The sequence below is a fragment of the Rhodnius prolixus genome, unplaced genomic scaffold, assembly GCF_049639745.1.
Source record: "Rhodnius prolixus isolate KJV_2025 unplaced genomic scaffold, Rpr scaffold_2, whole genome shotgun sequence".
Taxonomy (NCBI): Eukaryota; Metazoa; Arthropoda; class Insecta; order Hemiptera; family Reduviidae; genus Rhodnius; species Rhodnius prolixus.
Genome location: NW_027411592.1, coordinates 3,786,383 through 3,809,386, shown reverse-complemented (window position 1 = coordinate 3,809,386; position 23,004 = coordinate 3,786,383). Strand labels below are relative to the sequence as shown.

The 23,004-nt window shown below is 34.1% G+C and overlaps 1 protein-coding gene across 29 annotated transcripts in view; it reads right to left on the bottom strand.

The window, feature by feature from the left end:
• trol (terribly reduced optic lobes) overlaps nt 1-23,004 on the bottom strand; it is a 344,072-nt gene that overhangs the window by 174,799 nt on the left and 146,269 nt on the right. For all 29 annotated transcript variants that reach the window (XR_012456002.1, XR_012456000.1, XR_012456008.1 and 26 more), the window contains one exon: nt 17,603-17,719. Coding sequence is in view for 1 of the 29 variants with exons in the window: in XM_074120575.1 (XP_073976676.1) it covers nt 17,603-17,719 (117 nt within the window). In the remaining 28 variants the exon portion in view is untranslated. The remainder of the gene's footprint in view (nt 1-17,602; nt 17,720-23,004) is intronic.

Sequence of the window (23,004 nt, the reverse complement as noted above, 5' to 3'; positions counted from 1 at the left end):
AGACTTTCTAATGGAGAAATTGCGAACCAAATTCTAAAGCTCCATGACAAGATATCGTTTATATATCAGTTAGTCAGCCGACTAATCCATCACAAATGTAGTAGGATGGCACCTGATAATTCTGGAATCCAGAATAATAATCAATTCCATTATGCTCACTATATCCTAGGAGCCGGGGGACTACTGGCGTGTGATGCTTCAAATTAAACTTTTTGATAAACATGTATTTTTTTTGAATGCTTGAATAAATTAGTCTAGAAAATTAAGAAATAATAAATTTTAAAAGAGCCGAATTTGTTTGATTCTTTAATATCCCCTTAGAAAGGTATAATGAGGTAATCATCAGTCATCAACCACCTAGTTAGATCGAAAACGATAGTAAATAACATTGACTCTATCACAAGCGAAGTCTTTAAGAGAGAGGATCTTCCTCAAGTTTCTCATCTCACAAGATAAAATTAGCCGCCTAATCATTGAGGTAGAAAAGAATTTATTTATTATAATATTTTGATTTCTCTATTCGTAGTTTCGGAAGATTTTGAAGGGCACTAGAGGAACTATATTTAACATACTTCTGAAATTGCCCCTTCAAAACTAACTCAAATTTTGCCATTGTACAGTATTTATGAAAATCTAAATCAGAATTTGAATTCAGTGTCTAAGAAAATCGGTTAACCAGCTGATATCACTGAAAAGATAAGCGATTTCCAAGAGTTTCTATGAACTGGAATGAACATGATCACGTACATAGTTGTTACTTTTATTTGAAACTGTTTCTAGAAAAACATTTTTCGACAAATTTTTGATAATCAGAGAGCTCGGTTCGTAAATTTAGCCCTGCGATAATAGCAGTTATTGTCAGGTTGTGTGCGATTCTCTACAGAGATTTTGGTATTACTTTTGTTGGGTAAGAATGTTGTGAAAACTTGTCAAGACAGAGAGTCCGTCAGTGCAGACCGCTAACACACTGCACATTAGTGCATGCTACACACTAAACTCTTTCCTCGAAAATAAGCGAAAGAAGCAGAAAAGACGCCAGATCGATAGGGTCCTTCCTCTCTCGCGAATCAATGTCTCAGCTTGGTGTGCCGTGCTCTGGCTGTTGTGGTCTGCCTCCAATTTTCTTTGTAATTCCGGCTTGCATGTTCTCCTATTGAAGGAGCCGTAGCGCTCACTACTGCAGTAGAGTGAGACAGAGCTCTAGATAATAAAAATAGGGAAATTGGTGGAGAGTGCGACTTAGCCAGCCTTCTTAGGCAAGGGGGAGGCGGTGTAGCTTTATTTCCTTCCTCTTTAACATGTGTTGGTGAAATGTGCGAAGATATCGTGTCATCTCTAAATTATAAAACTAGTTTGTTTTTTTTAATTCTATTTGAATTTCTAACTCGTGTAAAGTTTGAATGGAATATCCATTAAAATTTAATTAAACGGGGATGAAAAAAAAGTCCATAAGATGAAATTATAGATCTTATGAATACAGAATCCACTGAAATGATTTCAGCGAAGTAATATAAAAGGAAGTGACTACTGGACCCGGTAAATTTATATGCACAACTATGTGCAACAGAAATGTGTATCCTAAATTCTATTAATGAAAATACAGAAAGATTGCCAAACTGTGAAGGTTGCTTGGTCCACTCGAACCAAATTTCATACTTTGTTCTTCCAGATATCCAGCCAAATGTTACGATTGGAGGACAAATCTTAGGAAAATCACTGCCGAAAATTCTTCTCTTGTAGCGCAGATCTTGTAAAGATAATTAAGTTAGTCGGGCACTCGCTCAGCCCTGCACAAGTCAGCTTTCCTCCCCCTAAATATAGACGTGACTTTTCAGTCAAAAAAAGGGAGAAACCTAAAAATATCGACTTCAATTAAGGACTAATAGTTTTAATAATATAATAGCGTGTGGAATAACTCGCCATTACTAATGTTTTTGTGTGCCATAATAACTCTGAACACAGACTTAACATTACTTCAGTCACCGTCACAGGTTTAATTTATTCTTTTTTAGGTTAACTTCTGAACTTTTCTTATTTCTTTTAGACTGACTTCAGATTGTATTATTACCTTTTTTGTTTTAAACAGCTTTAATTTCAACTACCATTTTGGTCATTACTTCCGGCACTGTAGGGTCAATGCTTTCTCAATCGCCCGCTCATTCAGTTTTTGTCACCAACTTCTCACACCAAGGTGTCCCGATGCTATTCTCGATTTCATCATATTGTCGTGTGTTTTATTTATACCCTCTTAGCTTACCATATATCACCTTAAAGGAAGTCGATATTTTAGCACCTCTCTACTTGCTCCATCGTCGTGACCTCAGGTTTGACTTTAGTCAGATCTTGATCAAAGATAATGAAAAAATTGGCGCGAGGACAGAACCCTGTAGCACTCCAACTAGGATTAGGATGAAAGTATCACTGCCTCTAATATAACAACTTTGCTATTTATTTTCTAATGAATAAATTAAATTACGATCAAATATTTCGGACCGTCTCCTATCTTGGTGATAGTAACTGTCAGTGCCACCTTAAGGGAATGGTCTTTTTTGGCAATATATTTGTTGATCAGTGTACGAGAACTACGATGTAGAACTAGGAAGGCGAGAGACTGACCACTAACTCCTAGTCAATTATGGGTCTTTATTAGATGATGCAAAGAAAATAGTTTTTTAGCTGTTTCTCATCTTCTTCTTCTTAAATGTTGCTAGAGGCCTAGGAGTTCTGGTTCTTGTAACGAGTTATCGTCACCCTCACAATTCCTCTCCAATTCTCCAATTTTAGAGAGATTTTCTTCTAAATCTTCACTCGGGCGTCCTTTTCTCCTCTTTCAGGCAAATACCTCTGATGTTATTCCCTTGATCATCCTCTCATCTGGTAGCCTTTCTAGATGTCCAGGCCAGCTTATTCTTGATTTAATGAAACTTATTGTATCTTCATGACCCATGAGGTCGTCCAATTCTTAGTTGCACCTAATCTGCCAAGTACCTTGCGTACATACCTGGTCCGAATATAAGTCTCATTATGCTCCTCTCGAAGATGCTCTAAATCGGCTGGACTACTACTTTTGAGAGATTTTCTTGCTTCGATGGTTTCAGTGAGCAGTTGGTTTTCTTGCCTACAAATTGTTGCCCGCTAATCAGTGAGATAATTATTGTATTGTTAATAATTTTTGGAATTCATGCCATCTGTACCAAATTTAATTTCTTTTTTAAAATTATTAATTCTGCTGATAAATAGAAGTTTAACGTGACTAGTTAAAAGTATATAAACTGGTAATTGAAAGAAGGTTATTTTAATGAAATGATAGATTGGAGTAAAATTGAGGTGGATAATAGAGGGGGGGGCTAGGGTGCAGAAAAGAGATATATCGCACACGTATCTGTAATGTAGGCGAAAGGACAATGTGCCGGAAAACATGTTCTAACAGTGGTGAATCACGCCATTGGCCGTTGTTATTAGATATGATAAACAGCATGGTGTAATTAGCCAAGCATACGTACGCTCTTCCAAATGGCCCTGCCAAACCAATATCTACAGCCAACAGATCCAGCAGACCAACCACTCTTTCTATTTTTCTTTTCTCTTCCTCACAGTTATCCAGTCGACACTGGCATTGGTGGGTGGAGTGTCCGCACTCTAGAGACACATTCCAATACTGTGATGAAACCAGTTTGACTTTAAATTGGTTATGACGTCATACTACGAGTATATTTACAGCTTGTAACAATCTTTTATAATTGCACCAACTATTCATTACTTACATTAGAAATATCTGTTGTGAACAAGACTTTCTCCAACAACAATTGTAACGAGTTGTAACTTATTAATTTTCTTCACACTATGAATTATTACTAAATGTTCATTGCCTCAAATATTTTCTAGATTCATTGAACAAAACTAAGACTTATGACACCTAACTCTAGGACGTCCACTTCACAATGCCGAGTTCACTAATGCTTAATAAAACGCGATAAAATGCAGTAAAAACATTCACATACATTTCATTGATAAATAATCTGATAATTTTATGTACGAAGTTCCAATTCCTTTCAAGTTTTTGTCCTTTTAAATAAATAAATTTTTGAATAATTTTTTTCATTTTTACAATTTCTTATTATTTTTTCTTAAATAATTCTTCAATAAGTTCAGATTGTGAAATAAGACAGAGTACGTTTTTATAAAACAGATACTTAAATTCACGACAAAAATACAATTATACGAGCAAACTGAAGTACAGATAGTTGTACTTACTTAACTCCTTATCAGTATAAATTGAAATTAATTAGGATGTGATTTGGGCTTTGTGACTACTTAATCAAGAATACTTATTTGCTGAGTGGCTTGACTGAAATTTGATGAAGTCATCTTCCATCATCTACTGTAATAATTTAAAAGAAATGCATATTCTTTAATCAAATTTATACCTAAAGACTACTTGTGGCGATGGCTAGTGAATCGACAAGGCGGAGTGAGCCACGCATTGCCATGAGGAGAAACCAGGAATTTTTGGCCACGACACAGGTCTCCTCATGGGATTTATTTTTTTGCAAAACTCGTTCCTTTCTTTTTCCCCTTAAGGTGAAAGTCATCAGGTAAGAGAGAAGCCTCAAAATAAGCTTAGAGGCTTACTATGAGAATCTTTACTGGGGTTGATTAATCTGCGGTCCCTGTGCAAACAATAATATTCTGTTTGATGGTATTTGCAATCGCTGGGTTATCGAGTTGAGACATTTGGCCAATGGAGATCGTCTACCAAAGAATCTAGAGATTAGATAACTGGACTTTTTATAGAGGGACTAGACCTTTAGGGGATGCTAGAAAGAGCCTGTTTGCCTTGGAGGATAGGACTTCGGGTCCCAATTTGTCTTTCTGCAATGCCTTAGAGTTCACAATAAAATCCCACTATTACCTTGTTGTTAACCTAATAATAGACATTAATTTCTACTCTGGGCGGGGGTAAATTTAGTGGTGTTATTATTAACTAGATAAGTGCTTAGTTTTAGATTTCAGTCAATAGAATCTAAATGCTGTCCAGCAGAGAAGAAATATTTTTATATCTCTGTTAATATGTGATGCTGTAGAAGACTATTTAAATGTGAACATTTAACATATTTAGCGAGCGGGTTTAGATGGTAGAGTTTCGGTGGGCGTTAGAATGCCGGACAGAAGCAGGTGTGCCACCAAAACTTCAACGGACGAAAATTCGTACAGATATGCACTACGATGTACATTAGTGTGCGTTACTGCTTGTAGTTCTCATATGTCACTTAGACTTGTAACCTACACTACGCATTCACAGTCAGCCGTCATGTGTATACTGACACATACATACAACTACTTACATGAAATTAGTTTCTCTGTATTTAATACATATTCAACAGTTACAGCTCGCAACCCTGCAATGTTTGTTCCCGCTTTACACACACTAGCGGGTTCAACTTGTTATGGGGAGCTTGCTGTCTCCATCCCATCCAACCTCTCCGCACTAGACACTTCTTCCTAACGTTAACATCCCCCGGCTCAGTCAAAAGTTCCAGTTCTATACCTTTCATTTCTGCCTTAATGCTACTGCCTTCCGACTAGAAGATGACGTCTCTAATAGCTCGCTTGATATACCTTGCAAACTTTTCATAACAATTCAGTAACTGACACCTACTTACCCTAAGCTTCTAATTCTTGACCTCTTGAAAAGATCCACTTTTACTTCAATACATTATTATTATTAAAATCCTCGGAAGAAATCATCCCTTGTCAAAATGTCCACTTTCTTTCCGAATGGCTAGTACTTAAGGAATGAACTAGAACAGAACTTTTTTCTGGAATATGCTGCCTCAAAGGGTACCTAATATTAAAACGGAAGTTAAAACTCCGAAAATGTTTATTATTAAGCAGTTGTCATTGGATAATAGACCACAGGAGGCAGAATCACTTCATAAAAAAGAGCTTTTAGTTAAATATGATTTGACAGAAGAAAGATTACTATTTTTCCGAATGTAGCGAAGTCTGTCTAGTCACATGGCTGGGCAGCCTGCTTCTACTAAGAAAGTCTTTAGTTACAAAGGGTTTTTGGGTTTGTCTCGAATGTAATATTGCAGAAAACTAAAGAATTCTAAAGAAAACGTTTGAGGATTAGATGAGCAAACATTTTTACTCTGTACAGTAAGGTTGTAAACAATAATGTTCTTATTGGCTGCTTTACAAGTGATATTGGTTATAAGATCTTTTGTTTAGCCATTTTCTGGATTGTTTTTAAATGCCTTACAGTTTAATCATTGTAAATATCCATGGAAGGCAGTTACTGTTGCTCTTCATAATTAAAAAACACAACTTTTTGGGTTGTGGAAAAGTTTAGTGCGTCCGTCGTTTCTAAAAACTGGCTTTTTCTTTTAAGAAATGATAAGAAATTTTGAAATGTTTGCCAATTATTGTCTTCTATTTGGTGTGAATATTATGTTCACTCGTGATAATTATTTAGTACTAGTTTTTGTATCACGTTTTCAGAACGATTGCTTCATCAACACGAAATTCAGTAAATGGTACTGTCTAGTAAAGTGTGGAAGTGTTCAAGAACAAAAGAAGATGAAGAAAAGGATCGCATTTATTATTCTCAATCGTTGTTTTGTACTCATTTGAAAGCTGTTATCGATTCAGTTTTATTGTAAATTTTGAATTGTATCATCTCCCAACATTATTGTACCGAGATCCTGAGACGAACTTGTTCCAGGATACAAGGGGCAACAATCTCATTAATAATTTCATTATCTGTTCTAGATCGGCATAAAATGAACAACCTCCTAATGTCACAGTGCCTAGATTAATCACCTGCTAAGTTCTGCAACAGATATTGATTAATTTATAAGGAAAAGTTATCTTTAAGTTAATAATTATATGTTCTTAAAACTTATATTAGAGGCCGCAAGGAGATAACCGGAATAGTTTGAAAGTTCAGTTGTCTAGTACATCTTCCTATACGAGAAAGAGTAGACAACTCTGGCGATTCTCTAAGTCACGATTTTCCCGCGAAATGAGATTGAGACTTTTTAGTACATTGTTTTCGTATAATCATTGCAATTCTAATTTCTAAGTATTAATTTAGAAGCTATGAAGATACATTTGGAGTGAGAGCTCAGGGAATGTTCGACTTATCTTTATTATTATACCACGACGTGCCCTTTATATTTCATCGCGGAGGGCAGAAAGAAAATTGGTACCTTGGAAAAGGCTCACCCGATAACTAAATTGATACTTGATCGGAAGTCACTGCAGTGCTAGATGGGCATAGTGCCATGTAATTCCTAAATTAATTAATTAAAAATAAATCCACGCATAGATATTTTCTTAAAACCAAGTTTCCCGAATCAAAGCACTCAAAGCAAGGATTTCTGTTTTGATATTTGTTACGATCCCAATACCCCTTGTTACCTGTAACGGGAAAGAAAAAGCTGATCTCAGATCCTGGCCGGTGTTTGTGAGTGCACTGGCTGTTGACAGAAAGTTGGTTGGATGTGAAGTTTGCCCAGATTCCTTCAAGCGCACGGAGCACCAACATCTCACTTCTTTTGAATTGTGCATAAATTTGCATTCACATTATTTCTGAATACATTCACATAATGTTTCCCTCCTTCGCCAGCATCGACTTTTTTCCTTCCTTCTAGGCAGGTAGCCACTTCTCAATGTCTGCTCCAAATCCACCACTCTAACGTGCCTCACCAAGACAAACACCCATGTAGCACTTTCAAACCCAGAGTAGGTTGACTTGATTTCTCATATTCTCCACTTAATATTCTTGTTTAACTTCATTGTTTTAATATTCTTCAATATTACTTTTACTTTATGCTAAAAAAGAAAGTAACGCGATCATTCCAAATTTTTGAAAATTAGTTTTCTCCTGTAAATTTTGCAGTCACTTGGAACTTTCTCGAAGTAAATGAATTTTTACAGCTTTAAGTTTCCTCTGTGACTCCAAGCCTACAAGAACTCGAAATATTTTTTGAAAAATAGAATCCTATAAATGTTTTCCAGCCCGAAAACGCAGCGTTTGTGCTTTAGACCATTTTGAGTTAGTCTCTAAGGATGTGAAACTCGTAATATAAATATAACCAGCGGCTGATTTGGTCTCTCCTTGTCCCGCAAATCCTCTTGTCGTCAGTTATTAATGTTCACGTTATAACTTGAACAGATTATGTTCCTAAATCATTTTATAAACATGATCTTAGAAAATAAAATCTCATTATGTGATTGTAAACTGTCCCTTATCGGATGATTACCAGGTGCAAATGGACTTATCTGATGAGCAGCATCAGGCACAATCACACAAAAGTGATTGGGTCGCATTCTAAACGAAAGAACAGTTCTAAAAATAAAAAGTAATGAATTTTACGATTTACTTCTTCATCTCTCTTCCCCCCCCACAAAATCAGATTGCGCCCAGGTTAGATGTGCAAATTCCTTTGGAAAGAAAATAGCAATAATTTGGTTGGGCCCTATTTTCCTGAAAATTTAAAATTCTTGTCCTGTTTCTATAACTTATAGATGTGGAACCTTTCTAACAGTAAAGGGTTTCCTAAAATACGTGTTTCCTTTAAACCACAGAAAAATTAGTTGACCTGAGGGATAAGAATATAGATGAATGAATAGATTGCAAGTTCTACTAAAATCGTGGGAAGTATTTTCGGCCAAATCGATCCAGCCGCACTTGGAGATGATTGATTGCAGCTGAAAGTTATGAATCACAAGCGAACCAGAATGGAATATCAATTTTAAGCTTTTTCCAAATTTTTTTATTCCCAGAAATCATCGAAATGTTCATGTATTGCCGAAGAAAACTCATATTTCAAAACCCCTGACTTGCTTGAAAATGCACATTATGAAAGACGTAAATTAATGTGCTGAGCTATATTGAATTAATACAATGATACATACTTTCCCCAAACTAAACTAGTACTTAGCATAATGTTGATTTTGTAATAACCTAATATAATACCTCCATTACTCTTTATCATATGAGTAATTTACCAATTGGCAATCATAGCCAAACTTCAATGTTTTATTTGTGTGGCCATTCCATAACCAGTAAATATTTGTAGCATGCATTATTACTAACTGAATCATATTGTTGTGGAACTAAAAGGCGCCTAAAGAAAATGCTCTATGTACCTTACTTTTTTATTTATTTATTAATACAATACAACAGTCATTTGTTGAATGATAAATCCTTTTTATCAATATCCAAAGAACATTGGAGAGTTTCCAGAATGGACTGCATTGCATTGTGAACTGTATTATGTCACTGTTACTGGACTGACAAGCAGGTAGCATTGACTTGTGACCGCTACGTTACCCGACCAAGTTACGACCACGCACTAAAGTAAGACACGCCTTAACAGAATACAGATGTGAGTAAAACAGAGAAAAAAAAACCGCATCATTCTGCCAACAAAAGAGGACTAAAAAACAGCATCTACAGTGCAGAACTGTCTTGTCTTTGAATACAATTATAAGAACACATCGGAGCACTTGCATCCAGCTGGATGAACCAAATAAAAACAAGAGATTATAATCTATAGGCTAACCAGCTGTTCTCAACTTTTTGTTTCGCGAAGTTAAACGTACCCACAACCTAACTAATATACCTGGCAGGAGAGCATTTCTGGTGTAAACACTAACCGAGTTCCTCTTAAATTATTTTTACTAATCCAAACGTTCGTGCCAAAGTCATGGATATGATTGAGATGCTCATTTGTTTTTATAAGAATAAATAGAGATTTAATTCAGTTCCTTTTTCTGCTTGCAAGAGATAAGATTTCATTTTTTAAACGGCAGCATCCAATTTAAGTCTCCTGAATCCGAAGAAGAGATTTTCCAAAACAGGTATGTGTAGGTGAATGGTGAGCATAATAAACTGCATAGAATATTATATTGAATATTATAATATTCAAGTATGATATTTCAGTGCCTCCAATAGCTATTGAACAATAACTCTTGGAAGTGCCATTCTATAAAATTGGGGCACATTATAATGAAATAGCAGTTTAGAGAGAAGTCCAAAAACCCTCCTTAATTTGAGTGGCTCTTAATAGAATTTTCCTGTTAAAAAGGTTATAAATCATGAAAATCATAGGTGTTCTTGTGTTCTGTATGTGAAATTTAAAGGAAATCTATAGAGATGTGGTCGGGAATATCTTTTTCAAAAAATTGTTTCAGTGAAGTGGTATTTTCCAATCGATTGCTTTTGGCAAAAACCTCATTAAAAGTCCACTAATGGCACTTAATCGAAATGGCAAATTTGTTATTCTGTTTTTGAGTTTTCCTGAAAGACTAGCAATTTGCAAAAATATAAAAACTAAGCGAGCTCAAAACATATATTTGCGTTGGAAACCCATAATCGGAAACAAATGTAAACTTAGAATGTGGCAGTACGAGATAGATGTGTGGATGGTCACATAGATTTTGTTTTTTTATTTTTAATAATTGGCTTCATGACTCTAATTTAAGAACCGCTATTTGCGTTACGATCCAGCCAAGTTGAGTGAACTGACGACGACACTGGACCATAAGTAACAAGTGTCACCAGATGGCCATATTATCTTTTTTACAAGGATGGTGACACTTTACATTTGCAAGGCATTGCATAACACCAACACTATAACCAGGACAAATGTTCACGTATTAAGACGCAGAGCGATAATAGCGAAGGCGATCTCAGCAAACAGGCACCAATGCAACTGAGATGCAATATGGAACTCTTGCATAGTTTATTAAACATTGTTTTTAATCCCACAGATATAAATACCATATTTAACAACTAACATTCTATAATTAGCACACCAGATATCATTTCCTTAATTACTTGGCTGTGATCATCCTGTACAATTAATGTCATTTAACAGTTTTACTATAGGATTTTATTAATTGCGGAAGCAATTGTAGTCAATAAAGAGCTAATTATGGTGTAGAATTTTATGACACTAACTAACAGAATTTTTATTAGAATATTTATTAGAAAGAGTTTTTATTTTTAATGACTCCATCTAGTAAGCACTGTAAAAAATAAACATAAAAATGCTCAATTTCTTTTCCCTCTAAAAAAAAAGTGGTATTTCAATCGTCCAGTTTTTCAATTCGGAGGTTTTCCAGAAAATCTGGCAACTGAACCAATGAACCGAGAGTTCCCAAGAGTGCTCTCATCACATAGAATTTGTTCGGATGATCTTCTTGCATTTCTACGTGAGAATCATTTTTGGGAAACTCATTTTGACGGTTTCTGAGAAGTTATTTTATCATTTAAAAAAAATAAAGTTCTTCAAATCTGTTTGTTTTTTGATTATGAAAAAGTGTGTGTGAGATTCCGATAATTTATGTGAAAGCTTCAGCATAAACAATTCTCTAAATAAATGTTTCCTATGTATTCAATGAAATATATTCAAAAAATTTTAACTAATAATCAGTACAATTTACGCCAAAATAAAACTCAAATTTCATTCTTCAAGATGTGTATTTTTTAAAATCCAAGAACTTTTTGCAAATTTCAGTTATTTAAAGGAAATAATGGATCAGATAAATTAGAACAGACAGAACGTGACAGACCCATCTCTGCCACTTCTTGATCTTAAACCACATTTATAATTTATTCTTGTAATCGTCTAAATGGGCTCCTCATTGCCGCTTCTGGTTTTTTTTTTCAGCAAACGGATTTGATCAGAAGATTTAAAAATTCTTTGTAACTGATTACGAAAATGTTGCCCTCCAAGTAATTATGGTGCATCTATATTATAATTTTTCTTACTTCTTATTCAGTTGGTAATTATCGACTTCCGCTTATGTTATTAAGGTTTAGCTTACGTTATATGTAGCATTAAGTATGAATGCAGAGACGATGTTACAACAAAAAAAAATGTTCGAAAGGAGTTTAGATGTCAGAACAAAGACAGTCATTTGGACAACGCAACGAACAAGACAAAAGGCGTAACCCCTGCAAAACTCATTGCTGACGTCTAACCGGTTGTTTTTTTTTTTTCATTTAAATATAAGATATCTTTAGTTGTTTTGATAAAATGGTACCGCTTCAATTGTTGGTGCTTCACGCCGACCCAACAGAGTGAAGATAAACTTCCTAATTCATGTACAATCCTCTTTACTGTGATTGTTGCGGAAACGGAAACTGTTGGCCACTGCAATTTCGACTAATCTGAATCGAATTCAAACCTTCCTAGTAAAACTTTTTCGCCGAATCGCTGGCTTCCAATGTTCGTATCTATAACTATACTTTACAAACATTCGCTTCGTCTCACTTCAGATTTCTCTGCAGACTCCAAATTTTTCTAACACCCACTAGAAGGCTCACACAATTCCACAAACCACACCATAAAATTAAGAAGTGGTGCTCCTCAAGTGAACTCCTATCTGTTTATTGACAGTATTTAATGGTTGAACACCTTTCAAAAGAGCTTGTCTAATAATCAACTCTTTACGTATATTTACTTGCATTCAAACACCAGTAGCAAAATTCAATGTAACGAAAAATACAAAGTGAGCAAAAACGTTTTAATGAATAAAATAATAATCAATGAATCCCTTTATTAAAACATGGAATAATTCTGTTAAAAGTAACGTTCTTAAAAGATTACATCAAACCAGAGTGATAACTGAATTGATGTAGAGCGATTGGCAATTCAAGTGAACGGAAGTAGTAGAAACTAAAAGGCCCAATGGAACGCTCTCTTACACACGCGCGCATACAAACACAAGAAGTAAACACTGGAGAAGACTTGACTTTGTGATTCAACAGGTGGGCGTTCTGTAAACACTTCAGAGTTCCAGTGGGCCACTAAAGTTATCTTTTACGTATGTATGTCTGCAAAGAAGTGTAAAGAAGGGTAGCTACTTGCCGCAAGTTGGCTGGTACTTGTCATTTGTTATTTTGTCTGCCTTCGTTTGGCAATAACACAGGACAGCTTTTCAATATTCAAACTCACGATCTCCTTAGTTACTAGGACGAAGCTAAGACGGCCACATTGAAGTGTGGAGTTTAGGTTCTTCCAAAAAAGAAGATCGATTTAGTAGATATGCCTTGTAGGTTCAAACTTTTCTTGCAAGCAGACAACAAAATATGAAAAAAAAAAAAATATCGAGGAATTGTTTTTTGACTACATCGAGTTGCTGGACACCCAGCGTCTCATCTAGTGCCAATCGTAAGACTATTTTATATACATAAAAACTGAGCCACAAATACATCATTAATTTTGAATTAGCACCTGATGGACATGCCAAGACAAATCCGATTACAACTATTTTTAGTACGAACAAAGTTCTAATTATTGCACAGAATTCTTGGAGAATCCATTTTAAAATCAGTAATACATCCCAGATGTTTGGGCGGTCCATTCGTGATTGCACTAGAATTTATCTCTTTTTAATTTCTACTTTTTGTCATGACGTTAGATAGTCTAGCTGTAGCACCCAAATATGGTTAGAAGCAGTTGCAGCAAAAGAAAGTTAAAATTAAAAGTGAATCACATTTAGGAGGTGACCTCTAAAAGATTACTTCATCACATTAGTTTTTTTTTATTGTCGCTTACAAGAAGAGTTCATTTGACTGGGGCCAAGTTATTTCTTGAGGTCCTGCGAATGTTTGTAAAACTTTCAAAGCAGGCGGGGATTTTGCTGGGAGCAGTGGAGAGACTTAGATTTTAAAAAGTTTACTCCAAGAGAAGAGTGCACTCAAGGATTCAGTGTGCTGTACAGGACATTGTGAGATAGTCCTTTGTGATAAATGTCCCTGAAACATCTGACTACTACCCAGGCTTCTAATACCCCACATGTTCTAACGCCTCACTTTCTCCATAAACTGGAGAACTATATATTGCCGGTGATCTACATAAACTATAAACGCAAAACTCTAAACCTTCATTCATTTTATTATTGTTCAACAAGTTAAATCAGGATTTAAACTTCGGCACCTACGATTTGTGCGCTCTTCACACATTTTGAAATCGGAGGTCTTTTATTTTCAAATTGATTTTGATAACCCCCATAAAGTTTTCCAAATAGATGTTTTGATTCTAACTTCTCCTACTTTGAAGCTTTAATGTTCAGTTTACTTATTTGAACTAAGCAAATAGAAAAAACTGCCCTACTCCTTGACATATAAAAACCCATTTTTCCCGTATCCTCAAATAAATGTACTTTGAGAAACCCAAAATTCTAAGAGTAACCTGTTATATTCGTAACTAGTCCCACAACACTCCGAAAGGTACAAGCTATTGGAACGCTTAATCAACCCACCTAGATCTTTAGATGTAAATTTTGTTGTGTTATTACATTTTTGAAGGTTGCTTAATATATTAAACAGACAGATCCAACGTGAGCCGTAACCGCGAGTTCTCTAAGGTAGGAGTGTACAACATTGTTTACCTTGAAGAAATATGTCGGGCTACAAGCTCCAGCTACCTTTTAAACGTTTATTAATTTACGCTGCTTTAATAAGTGAAGAATGTATTTAACAACGCCCAGTTCGAAGCGCAGCACAACTCTGCTTTTTGACTTTCTTGTCTTTACTTAATAAAGCATTTTTTTTTTATAACTTTTTCGTAGGCCTTAAAAGGTTTATTTCTGATTAAAATTCAATTTGACTCGATCGCATTACTTCCTTTGCCAGGCAGTAAGATAAAGAGAAAAATTAATAAAAAAAACTCAAACAATCGAATAATGTTCAGGCGAAAGTTGTATAGGTGTGACAATATGCAAATGAGTTATTAGGGAGTTTTAATCATTGAATCAGTTGATACTGTTATGTTTGCTGAATGCAAATACTTTTTTAAAAAAGATCTATTTATTGATCACATTCTTTAAAATTATGTTAATTTATTCGAATAAAAAGAAACAAACTGTAAACTACAAGTTGACCTTCTCTTTCTGCATTTCAAATAGCGTCTGATACTACGCTGGTTAATAGATGGTTCTTCGTAATATATAAATTAAATTATTAATGGTAGAAATGTTTGGGATTGTTTCTTGAGGTATAATGCACATTCGTTTCCATTCACGTGTGTTCTGTAAGAATTTTATTTTGAGTTGGTCAGAAAAAAGCAAATTGTAGGTCCGCGAACACAAAAAGTGGTTTTTACAAACAATCGGTGGTAGCAAAGAAAATCACAGAAAGTTATAGGTAGTTTTTCTAATTAGCAGACATGAAATTAAGTTTTAGTAGGAATCTAACAACCAAAAATGCCACGCTACTCAATCAACTTTACATAGTGCAAATAAAACGATCAAAATATTTCACACCTTACCCTGAATCTATAACCTGGACATATTTTTTTTAATGAAAACATTGTTGAGAGGCTCTCCAGGTGATCTAGATTGAGTGCATTGAATGGAACTCGTGCCGGGGCCCGAAATTCGTTAGAATCAAATTTTTTCTCGAAATCTGGAGTTTAAGTGAGGCTCGTTTACCTACATTTTTCTTTCTTTTTTCCCAAATCACCTCTGCAACAGGTTGAAAATGTGGTTAGATCCCGAGTGCTGGTTAATATCAACATCCTAACAGGTGTTTGTTTAAACTGCTACTGCAAGCCAATCACATCTCAGCCACGATTAGTGACTAATTAGAGTTAGAGAATAACCAAGAGCCGAGTGGTCACTTGTCCATGGTGGAGAGTACCAAACAGGAAGAATTGGACTCTGTTCAAGTTATCATTGGAAGTTTGTTTGTTTAAAACTCTTTTAGCTTGTCTCCTTCGAAACGCTTTTTTTAAAGTGCTGTTCGTTAAAAAATCACGAACACAAAAATGAGCACAACAGATCTTCTAGGTCCCTAGAAGATCCTAGGCACTCGGGATCTAACCACATAAGGTACACATCTTAAAAGCAATTAAGCATTTTCTAAACAATCAGAGAGAGAAAGTGTTGAGGTGGTTCTGTTTACTGTAATTCCTAATTGTAATTAGTACTAACTATTCATTTATACAGCAAATTATTGAAGTCTGAATTATGACAGTCATCGTTGAATTTAGAGTATAGTTAATTTTAACCTCAAAATTAATCGATGCCCTAAACCTTAGGACTATTTTCCCCCTGCCAAGTGGCCGCGTAACGAAGACATAATTTTTCATAAAATTAAGAAAGTTTGCGCTTTAATAAGAAGCAAGAGTTTGACATAAACATGTCGTCTTGTGTAAGTAAGCAGCTCTCCAAGCTTATTCTTTAATTACCAACCTCTCACAGCTATAATGTGATTAAAAATTGCTACTTTAATATGAAGAGCCTTCATTAAAAATTATAAACATTCATTCTAATATTTTATGAAAACATTGCCTAATAAATTAAGATTTCTGTTCAAGTGGACTGAGGAGGGTAGAAAGGTACTGTTTTGGTTAGTAAATTGAATTAGCTCTCCACAGTAGTGACTTGAAAACCATCTGGAACACTAGTTGCCAGCTTTGTCAAATTATTAAGAATGTTGAAGCCCCTGGGTACCGTCAGGAAAAGTTCTTTGGAGCCTTTGACAAACACTAAACATTTGAAAAACATTAAAGGAAAATTAAGAGAGAGATATTGAAGGAAGTAAAAAGTGCTACGCTGTTAGATTCCTGAGAATGTATCCGCTTTTCGCACTGAATCTAAACTACATGATACTACCCATAAGAAGTAATTTTAAAGCATGAATTTTCTTCATTTTATTTTCATGAACCTGATAAATGATTTCAATTTGGAAATAAACTAAGAAAATTGCCAATAGTTTATTTCATAGCATTAATTAGTTATAAAAAATTGAGTTATTAAGAACTTGGCTTAATTTATATTTCATGTTTCCTGTATTACTCATTAATGTTTCAAAATGCAATAAAATCATTTATAATTTTTATTTGATGCCTTGTTTAGATGTTTTATTTCTTAAAAACTATGAGGTAACTTAATTGTGTAAAAAATCTGTATTTATAAATAAATAAACGAATATAAGTGTAATTTTTTGAGTAAATCAACAAACGTAATCGTAAACTTCAAAAATATGTAAATTTAGTAAAAGTGTTTCTGAGCCAAGTGTTTGCCTCCCTTAATTTTCCAAATTCAAAAATAATAAATTTCGAAATTAAATTAATTAAAATACAGTTATTGAAACAAGTAGGTCAGTTTTAGACCATGTGTATTTTTTTGAAATACCCCGTAAACAAAATGAAATCCAAATAATTTTTCATTTTTTAATTGTACTAAAAACTCTTTAAAAGTCTATAGGCTAACATTTTCATACGAGAATAATTTTAGATTAAGTAAAAAAGCAAATTTTTGCGACCAACTTTGCATAAAGGTTTTCATAATATTTTTTAATGAAAAAATGTTATTTACTAATAAGAGTAGTCGGCAGTTCAAAAATAAAAAATATACTTAAGAATTCTACTCAACATCCTTCAATCTACAATCTAATCGAAAAGCTATAACTGTTGATTAAGAACTTTGCCATTGTAATAGCTATACGATTGTATCCAATTCTAAGTCAATTTTTTGGTTGATAGAAATCCATATGTGCAGTTTCTTATAATATAGTTCATATTGGATAAACATGCAAGCAAATATAAATAATAATAAAAATGAAGCGACTCACTCTCAATGGGGCAACCCTGTTCGTCAGTTTCGTCTCTGCAGTGGGAAAAATGGTCACACACTTGCGATCTTGGGATACATCGCACCACATCGCACATGAATTCATCTTGCATGCAGTCTGCGAAAATAATTCAACAATCAACATATTACTAACAGTTCTAAATAATTCTTTTTTACTGAAATTTACAAATTCCAAATATCTATTAATAAAGACAAATAAATAAAACAAGGTTTTCTGGAAATTATTGAATATTACAATATATATTTTGTTTATTTTATTTATTGATTTTTCTCGTGGAAGTTAGGAAATTTTTTGTTACTTTTTGTGTGACTAACTTTGCTATTCGCAACGAAAAACTACAAATGAATTTTGATTTATGGGAATATTTTTATGAATATTTAAAATATCTCTCAATGGCAGCAAATAAAATTGAGACAGCCACTAAAAACAGTGAACAATTAAGTATTCTTCCTTTCATAACTCTGCAGCTGGAAGATTGAAAAGACGAATGGTCTCGTGTGGGTCTGGCCCAGCAAGAAACTTGTCTTTCTGTTTCTTTGAATCCTCCCATTTTGTTTGAAAACACACCAAAAATCTGTCTTAATTCTTCAACAGCTTTATTTGGATTTTTGATTGCAGCAGAAACAAAAATGAAGTTTGCTTGATTGTTCAAGAGATTTCTGCAGCTTTTTATTTAATTTACGTTATGGCTGGGCTAATTACAAAGAATATTGCTTTTAAATACAAATTGCATTGCTTTGGGCTGAGAGGAATGGGAGTGCATTGGCATGAAATGAAATAAATAATTTTAGAGTTGCAAATAGATAAGTGATGATTTCTTGAGGGCGAATTTTGAGAATCGACCTGAAATACACATAAAACTGCTATTATACTTTCAAAATTTAACTTTAACCTTTCTGTTATAAAAAACAAGTTAAGCAATACTGTAATGCCCACAATATAGGTAAATATGTCACAACAGTTAGTAAATCATATATTTTTCCTATATAAAAATAATTAATCAACTAGTTAGTTTTACAATATTTATTGTACAAAATATTAAAGAATTAGGAGTTAAATTTTTAGTAACCTGGTCATGAATTAACCACACAAAATAACTATTTTCAAACCTATTAGCCCCACACCTGTACACTCTTAATAACTAATTAAGCATTAATTTAAAAAAAAAGATTGTTATACATGATATGCATGGACTTGACATAAACTACATGTTCATTAATATCGTATACACGATTCTTTACATTCATACATTGTGCCCTTGGTCGAGTCTATCAAAGAGGCAAATGTTTATCACTGCTTTAATGAGGTTTATTCAAATCAATTACCTTTTCAATTCACATTGGGCACACTATGATAGTTTCACCTTAAAAAGATTGTGCACCCTTTAAAGTATATGCCATCACTTCCATAAATTGAACGCATCTGAATGCAAGCAGTTTATTGTCTTTTCGAAATCAGGGGATTTCCGAAGATCGTATCCCAAATGAAGAAGTTGGTTGGTAACCCAGGCTCTTTTGGGATATCCCAGCGGATCTGGTGGCCAGCAATTAGTGATATCTATCCCCTCGGGCTGACTTCAATCTCAGGTAGGATACATTCATATTCCACACCTACAAACCAGGAAGAATAGGGAGCCGACAGTTTAGGACATTCTAAATCATTTTTGTGGGAAATTACATTAATTACTTCTCTAAATTCTCCCAAAGAGTAACTTGCAGAGCTCACCCACTCTCCTTCAGTAAGCTTTAAGTTCAGTAGAAAAGCCGCCCACTGAGCTATTTCAATCACATTAATTCTAATCAGCAAAATGACATTTTTCTTTTAGAATGCATACTAAAATTACTCTTTGCACCAATCCTGCAATCAACGGAACATCATTTTACAAGAGACCAAAGCCAACTCTGGAATAACAGCGAAACAATCTACCAAAGAGTCGCCTAGACACAGTTCACCTTCAACTCTAACAGTGGACAAAACCATTATAAATGTCTCAAGAAATTAAATATGAATATGCTTAGTTGACAAGTGGAATCTACAAGAAAACCGACATCTCCCAAGTTCAAGGTTATTATTTCTGTTGAAGGGGTCAAAATGCGAGGGGGCCAACATTATTATTCCCGCTCCAGAAAATAGGAAGGAAAAGTTACAACGTAAAGGGAAACAGACTCAAGTTTTCTTTATTAGTATCCCCGATTAGTCCCCGTTCAGTTCATAACCTTGCCTTCAAGCCTTCAGGAAATAAGGACACTGTGCCAAATAGTGTGTCTTGCACCACCTCCTACCCTAGTACTTCGGAGATACAAGCCGGCCCCAGATACTTTCGTGCAAATGAGTTGCACCTAAACATGCCGGTGTTTGCTTCTGGCCACAAGTGAGCATGGGCCAGCTCAATATCCTCCGCGAATGTAGATCACCAGTCTAGACTAACTGCTCGCAAACAAAATTAAAATGGCTAATATGCAAATACCATTTGCCTCTTTAATAACTTGCAAATGGTTTTAAAACATTAATACTTTATACAATAAAATATAAATACAAATTACAGAATCATTTTTTACATACTAGAACTAGGCACTCGTGTTTTAGAGTTCTTTTTGCCCATTTTAGAAGTAATATTCATATATTACCAGTCTTTCTTGTTGATAAAGAGCCTTTTGATGAACACATTAAGAATAAAACTATTTCATCTCTTCCAAGTTTTGTATTCTCCGAGTTTGGTTGTGAGTTTTTAATTTGCCAAGTTCGATCTTAATCATTTGTGCTTATTAAAACAGTAGTTTTTAAAATCATAATTCACTAATTATCGAAGCAAAATAGAACAAGTAATATGTGTTAAAAATTATGAATTTTTTAACGCAATTTTGTTTACTCTGACGCACCATTACAAATGAATGAAATTATTTGAAATCTCGCTTAGAAGTTCTCTGACTTCCATCCTGATTTCACCAATTTAATGCAATTAACAAAATGATAAAATTGCATTATTTCAACAGTAAATCTGCTGAGACATTGTACTTCTGTCATCTACTTTTTTAAGATCTGCCCAATAAAAAAAAATTCGTTCTACTCCAAGAGATAAAACTCTATACTTCCTGTCTAACCAATTTCAGAGCTGATTTCTAACACTATTTCTTGTCTTAACTGAATACATATATATTTTTTACTACGCAGGCATCAGGGAAATGGCTATTAATAACTGAATATGCTTCTTTCCCCAAAGAGTTGTAGCTACTGAAAAATGCACACATTCGTAACGAAACGTATAAAGCTATTCTATAAATAAAATAAAAAAAATCCTACAGAACAGAGTTCAAATTTTATAGGAATTGTAAAATGAGAAAGTGTAATAAATTAAAGATAAAAATATAACTTATTCGACACGCGTTTTGAATTAATGTTCATAGTTGATTAGAGCTGAAATTACACTATATAAAAAGTACGGCGATTTGGTGGAGTCACGAGTGTGTGACGACACGGTACTAACCATCCGGCATTATTATTTACCATTGCGACGTTATCATAAAATGCACGCAAAATAATAGGCGAGAGAGGACCAAAATAAAACTGTATAAATGTGCATGCATTTAGATTTTAATATATTATATGAGCTTTATTACGTGATTTGCACTGTCTCTTTTTCCATTTTCTTATTGTTGGCAAGTTTGCTAATCGTTCCAGATTCACGATATTGAGTTTTCATCTGTACTGAGATGTATGGGTACTAAGTTGGAGAGGAAAGTAAAGGAGGCCGTCCACAGTATACATCTAGGAAAGCATTGGAGGCATGGACTATTTTTAACAGTAAGGAAGTGGTAACCTCTGACCAAGAACATCTCCGAAATATCTTGGGATTGGTTTTCCCTGCTTGCTGTTTTCGCGACTTTTTTCCAGAAATATCCCTACCTAGACTAGTTACCAGATTGAACATGGATACGCTCTGCCAAAAGAAGGACTGGAGGTAAGGCAATTATTGGCGCCATGAAGTGATTACCTTACCTACTGGCTGACCTTATTTCCAAGAAGTTCCTTAGAGAGCCTGGCTAGTTGCTAAGAGTAAGGGATGGATTTACTCTCCTTAGTACTGTCTTAACTAAAAGCGGAATAGTAACTGAATGGTCTTACGATGCACCAAAGTGAGATACCAAAGACGCAGTGTGCTACTCAGCATTGATTGATAGCAAATATTAGCTTTAGAATATGTGTAACTACTTATACAACATAGCTCATAAAGGAAATACTAGATGAAACTCAAACCAATCAGGTAAATTTAACATTTGGTACATAAACTGAGGTCAGAGAAAGTCATGTGAGTTATCACATTACTTTTTATTTTCTTTTTTACCTCGATTTTTTATTTGAAAAATTAAAATTTAGTAATTAAGTAAAACTGGATGAAGAAAGCTAACATTTTTGGAAAATTTAACCAACGCTTTTATAAAGCAACAACGGTACAGCTAGAGCGTTCTTGCGGAATTAGTTTGAATCAGGTCTAAAAAATAACTCCGCAACTTGTTTGGTAGTTTCTTTTCTTTTTTTTTTTTGAGATATTAAATTAGAATTTATTTTTGATCAAGTAAAAATGTTCGTTAATATTTATTTTATAAGACTTTGTATTAATGGGTAATGAATGAAATCATTCAGATAAGAAAACAATAAATGAAGTTTCACTAAATATTATTTTAATCAATCTGATATGAACACTTATATGCCTTACTCAAAAATAATTATTATATTTGAATTTAATGTATTCTAGTAATACTGAATTTTACTAAAGTGACATCTAGACAGACACCAATCAACTGATTTATGAGCCCGACATAAATTACACATCATATAAAATAATTGAGTAGTTACTTTATCTACCACCTTTCAGAGTCACCATCAAATCTAAAAGTCAAGTTTTACATTTCTCTAAAATAAAAAGCTAGACTAATTTGGTGACAAAAGCAAAATTTAGTTATCCATTCAGTTTATTCTAAAAAAAAAAAAACCAACTCATTTTCTAATTTACTTTGAATTTCGCAAAGTTCTAATAAAAATATTATTTCTTTGCAAAAATGGGTAAAATTTTGTTCATTTTATGTACTCTGAGATAATATGTAAACTAAGATAGAAATGATGTGACCCACTAGTAAACATTTTTGGGGAATAAATAGGAAAATGATCCACTTGTAAGAAACGTCGTCGACCACTGGTTTAGAGCTTACAATAACTGACATCTATCGAATATTAAACAAACTATTTTTCCTCGCGCAATACAAACTTTTTCAGGAAATGTCTTCTCAGTTCTCGTACGTTTATTTACTTTCTATTTATTTTAGATACTTTGCACAGTATTCGAATATACTTCTAACATATTTGGAAGTCGTTTATTTTGAGAT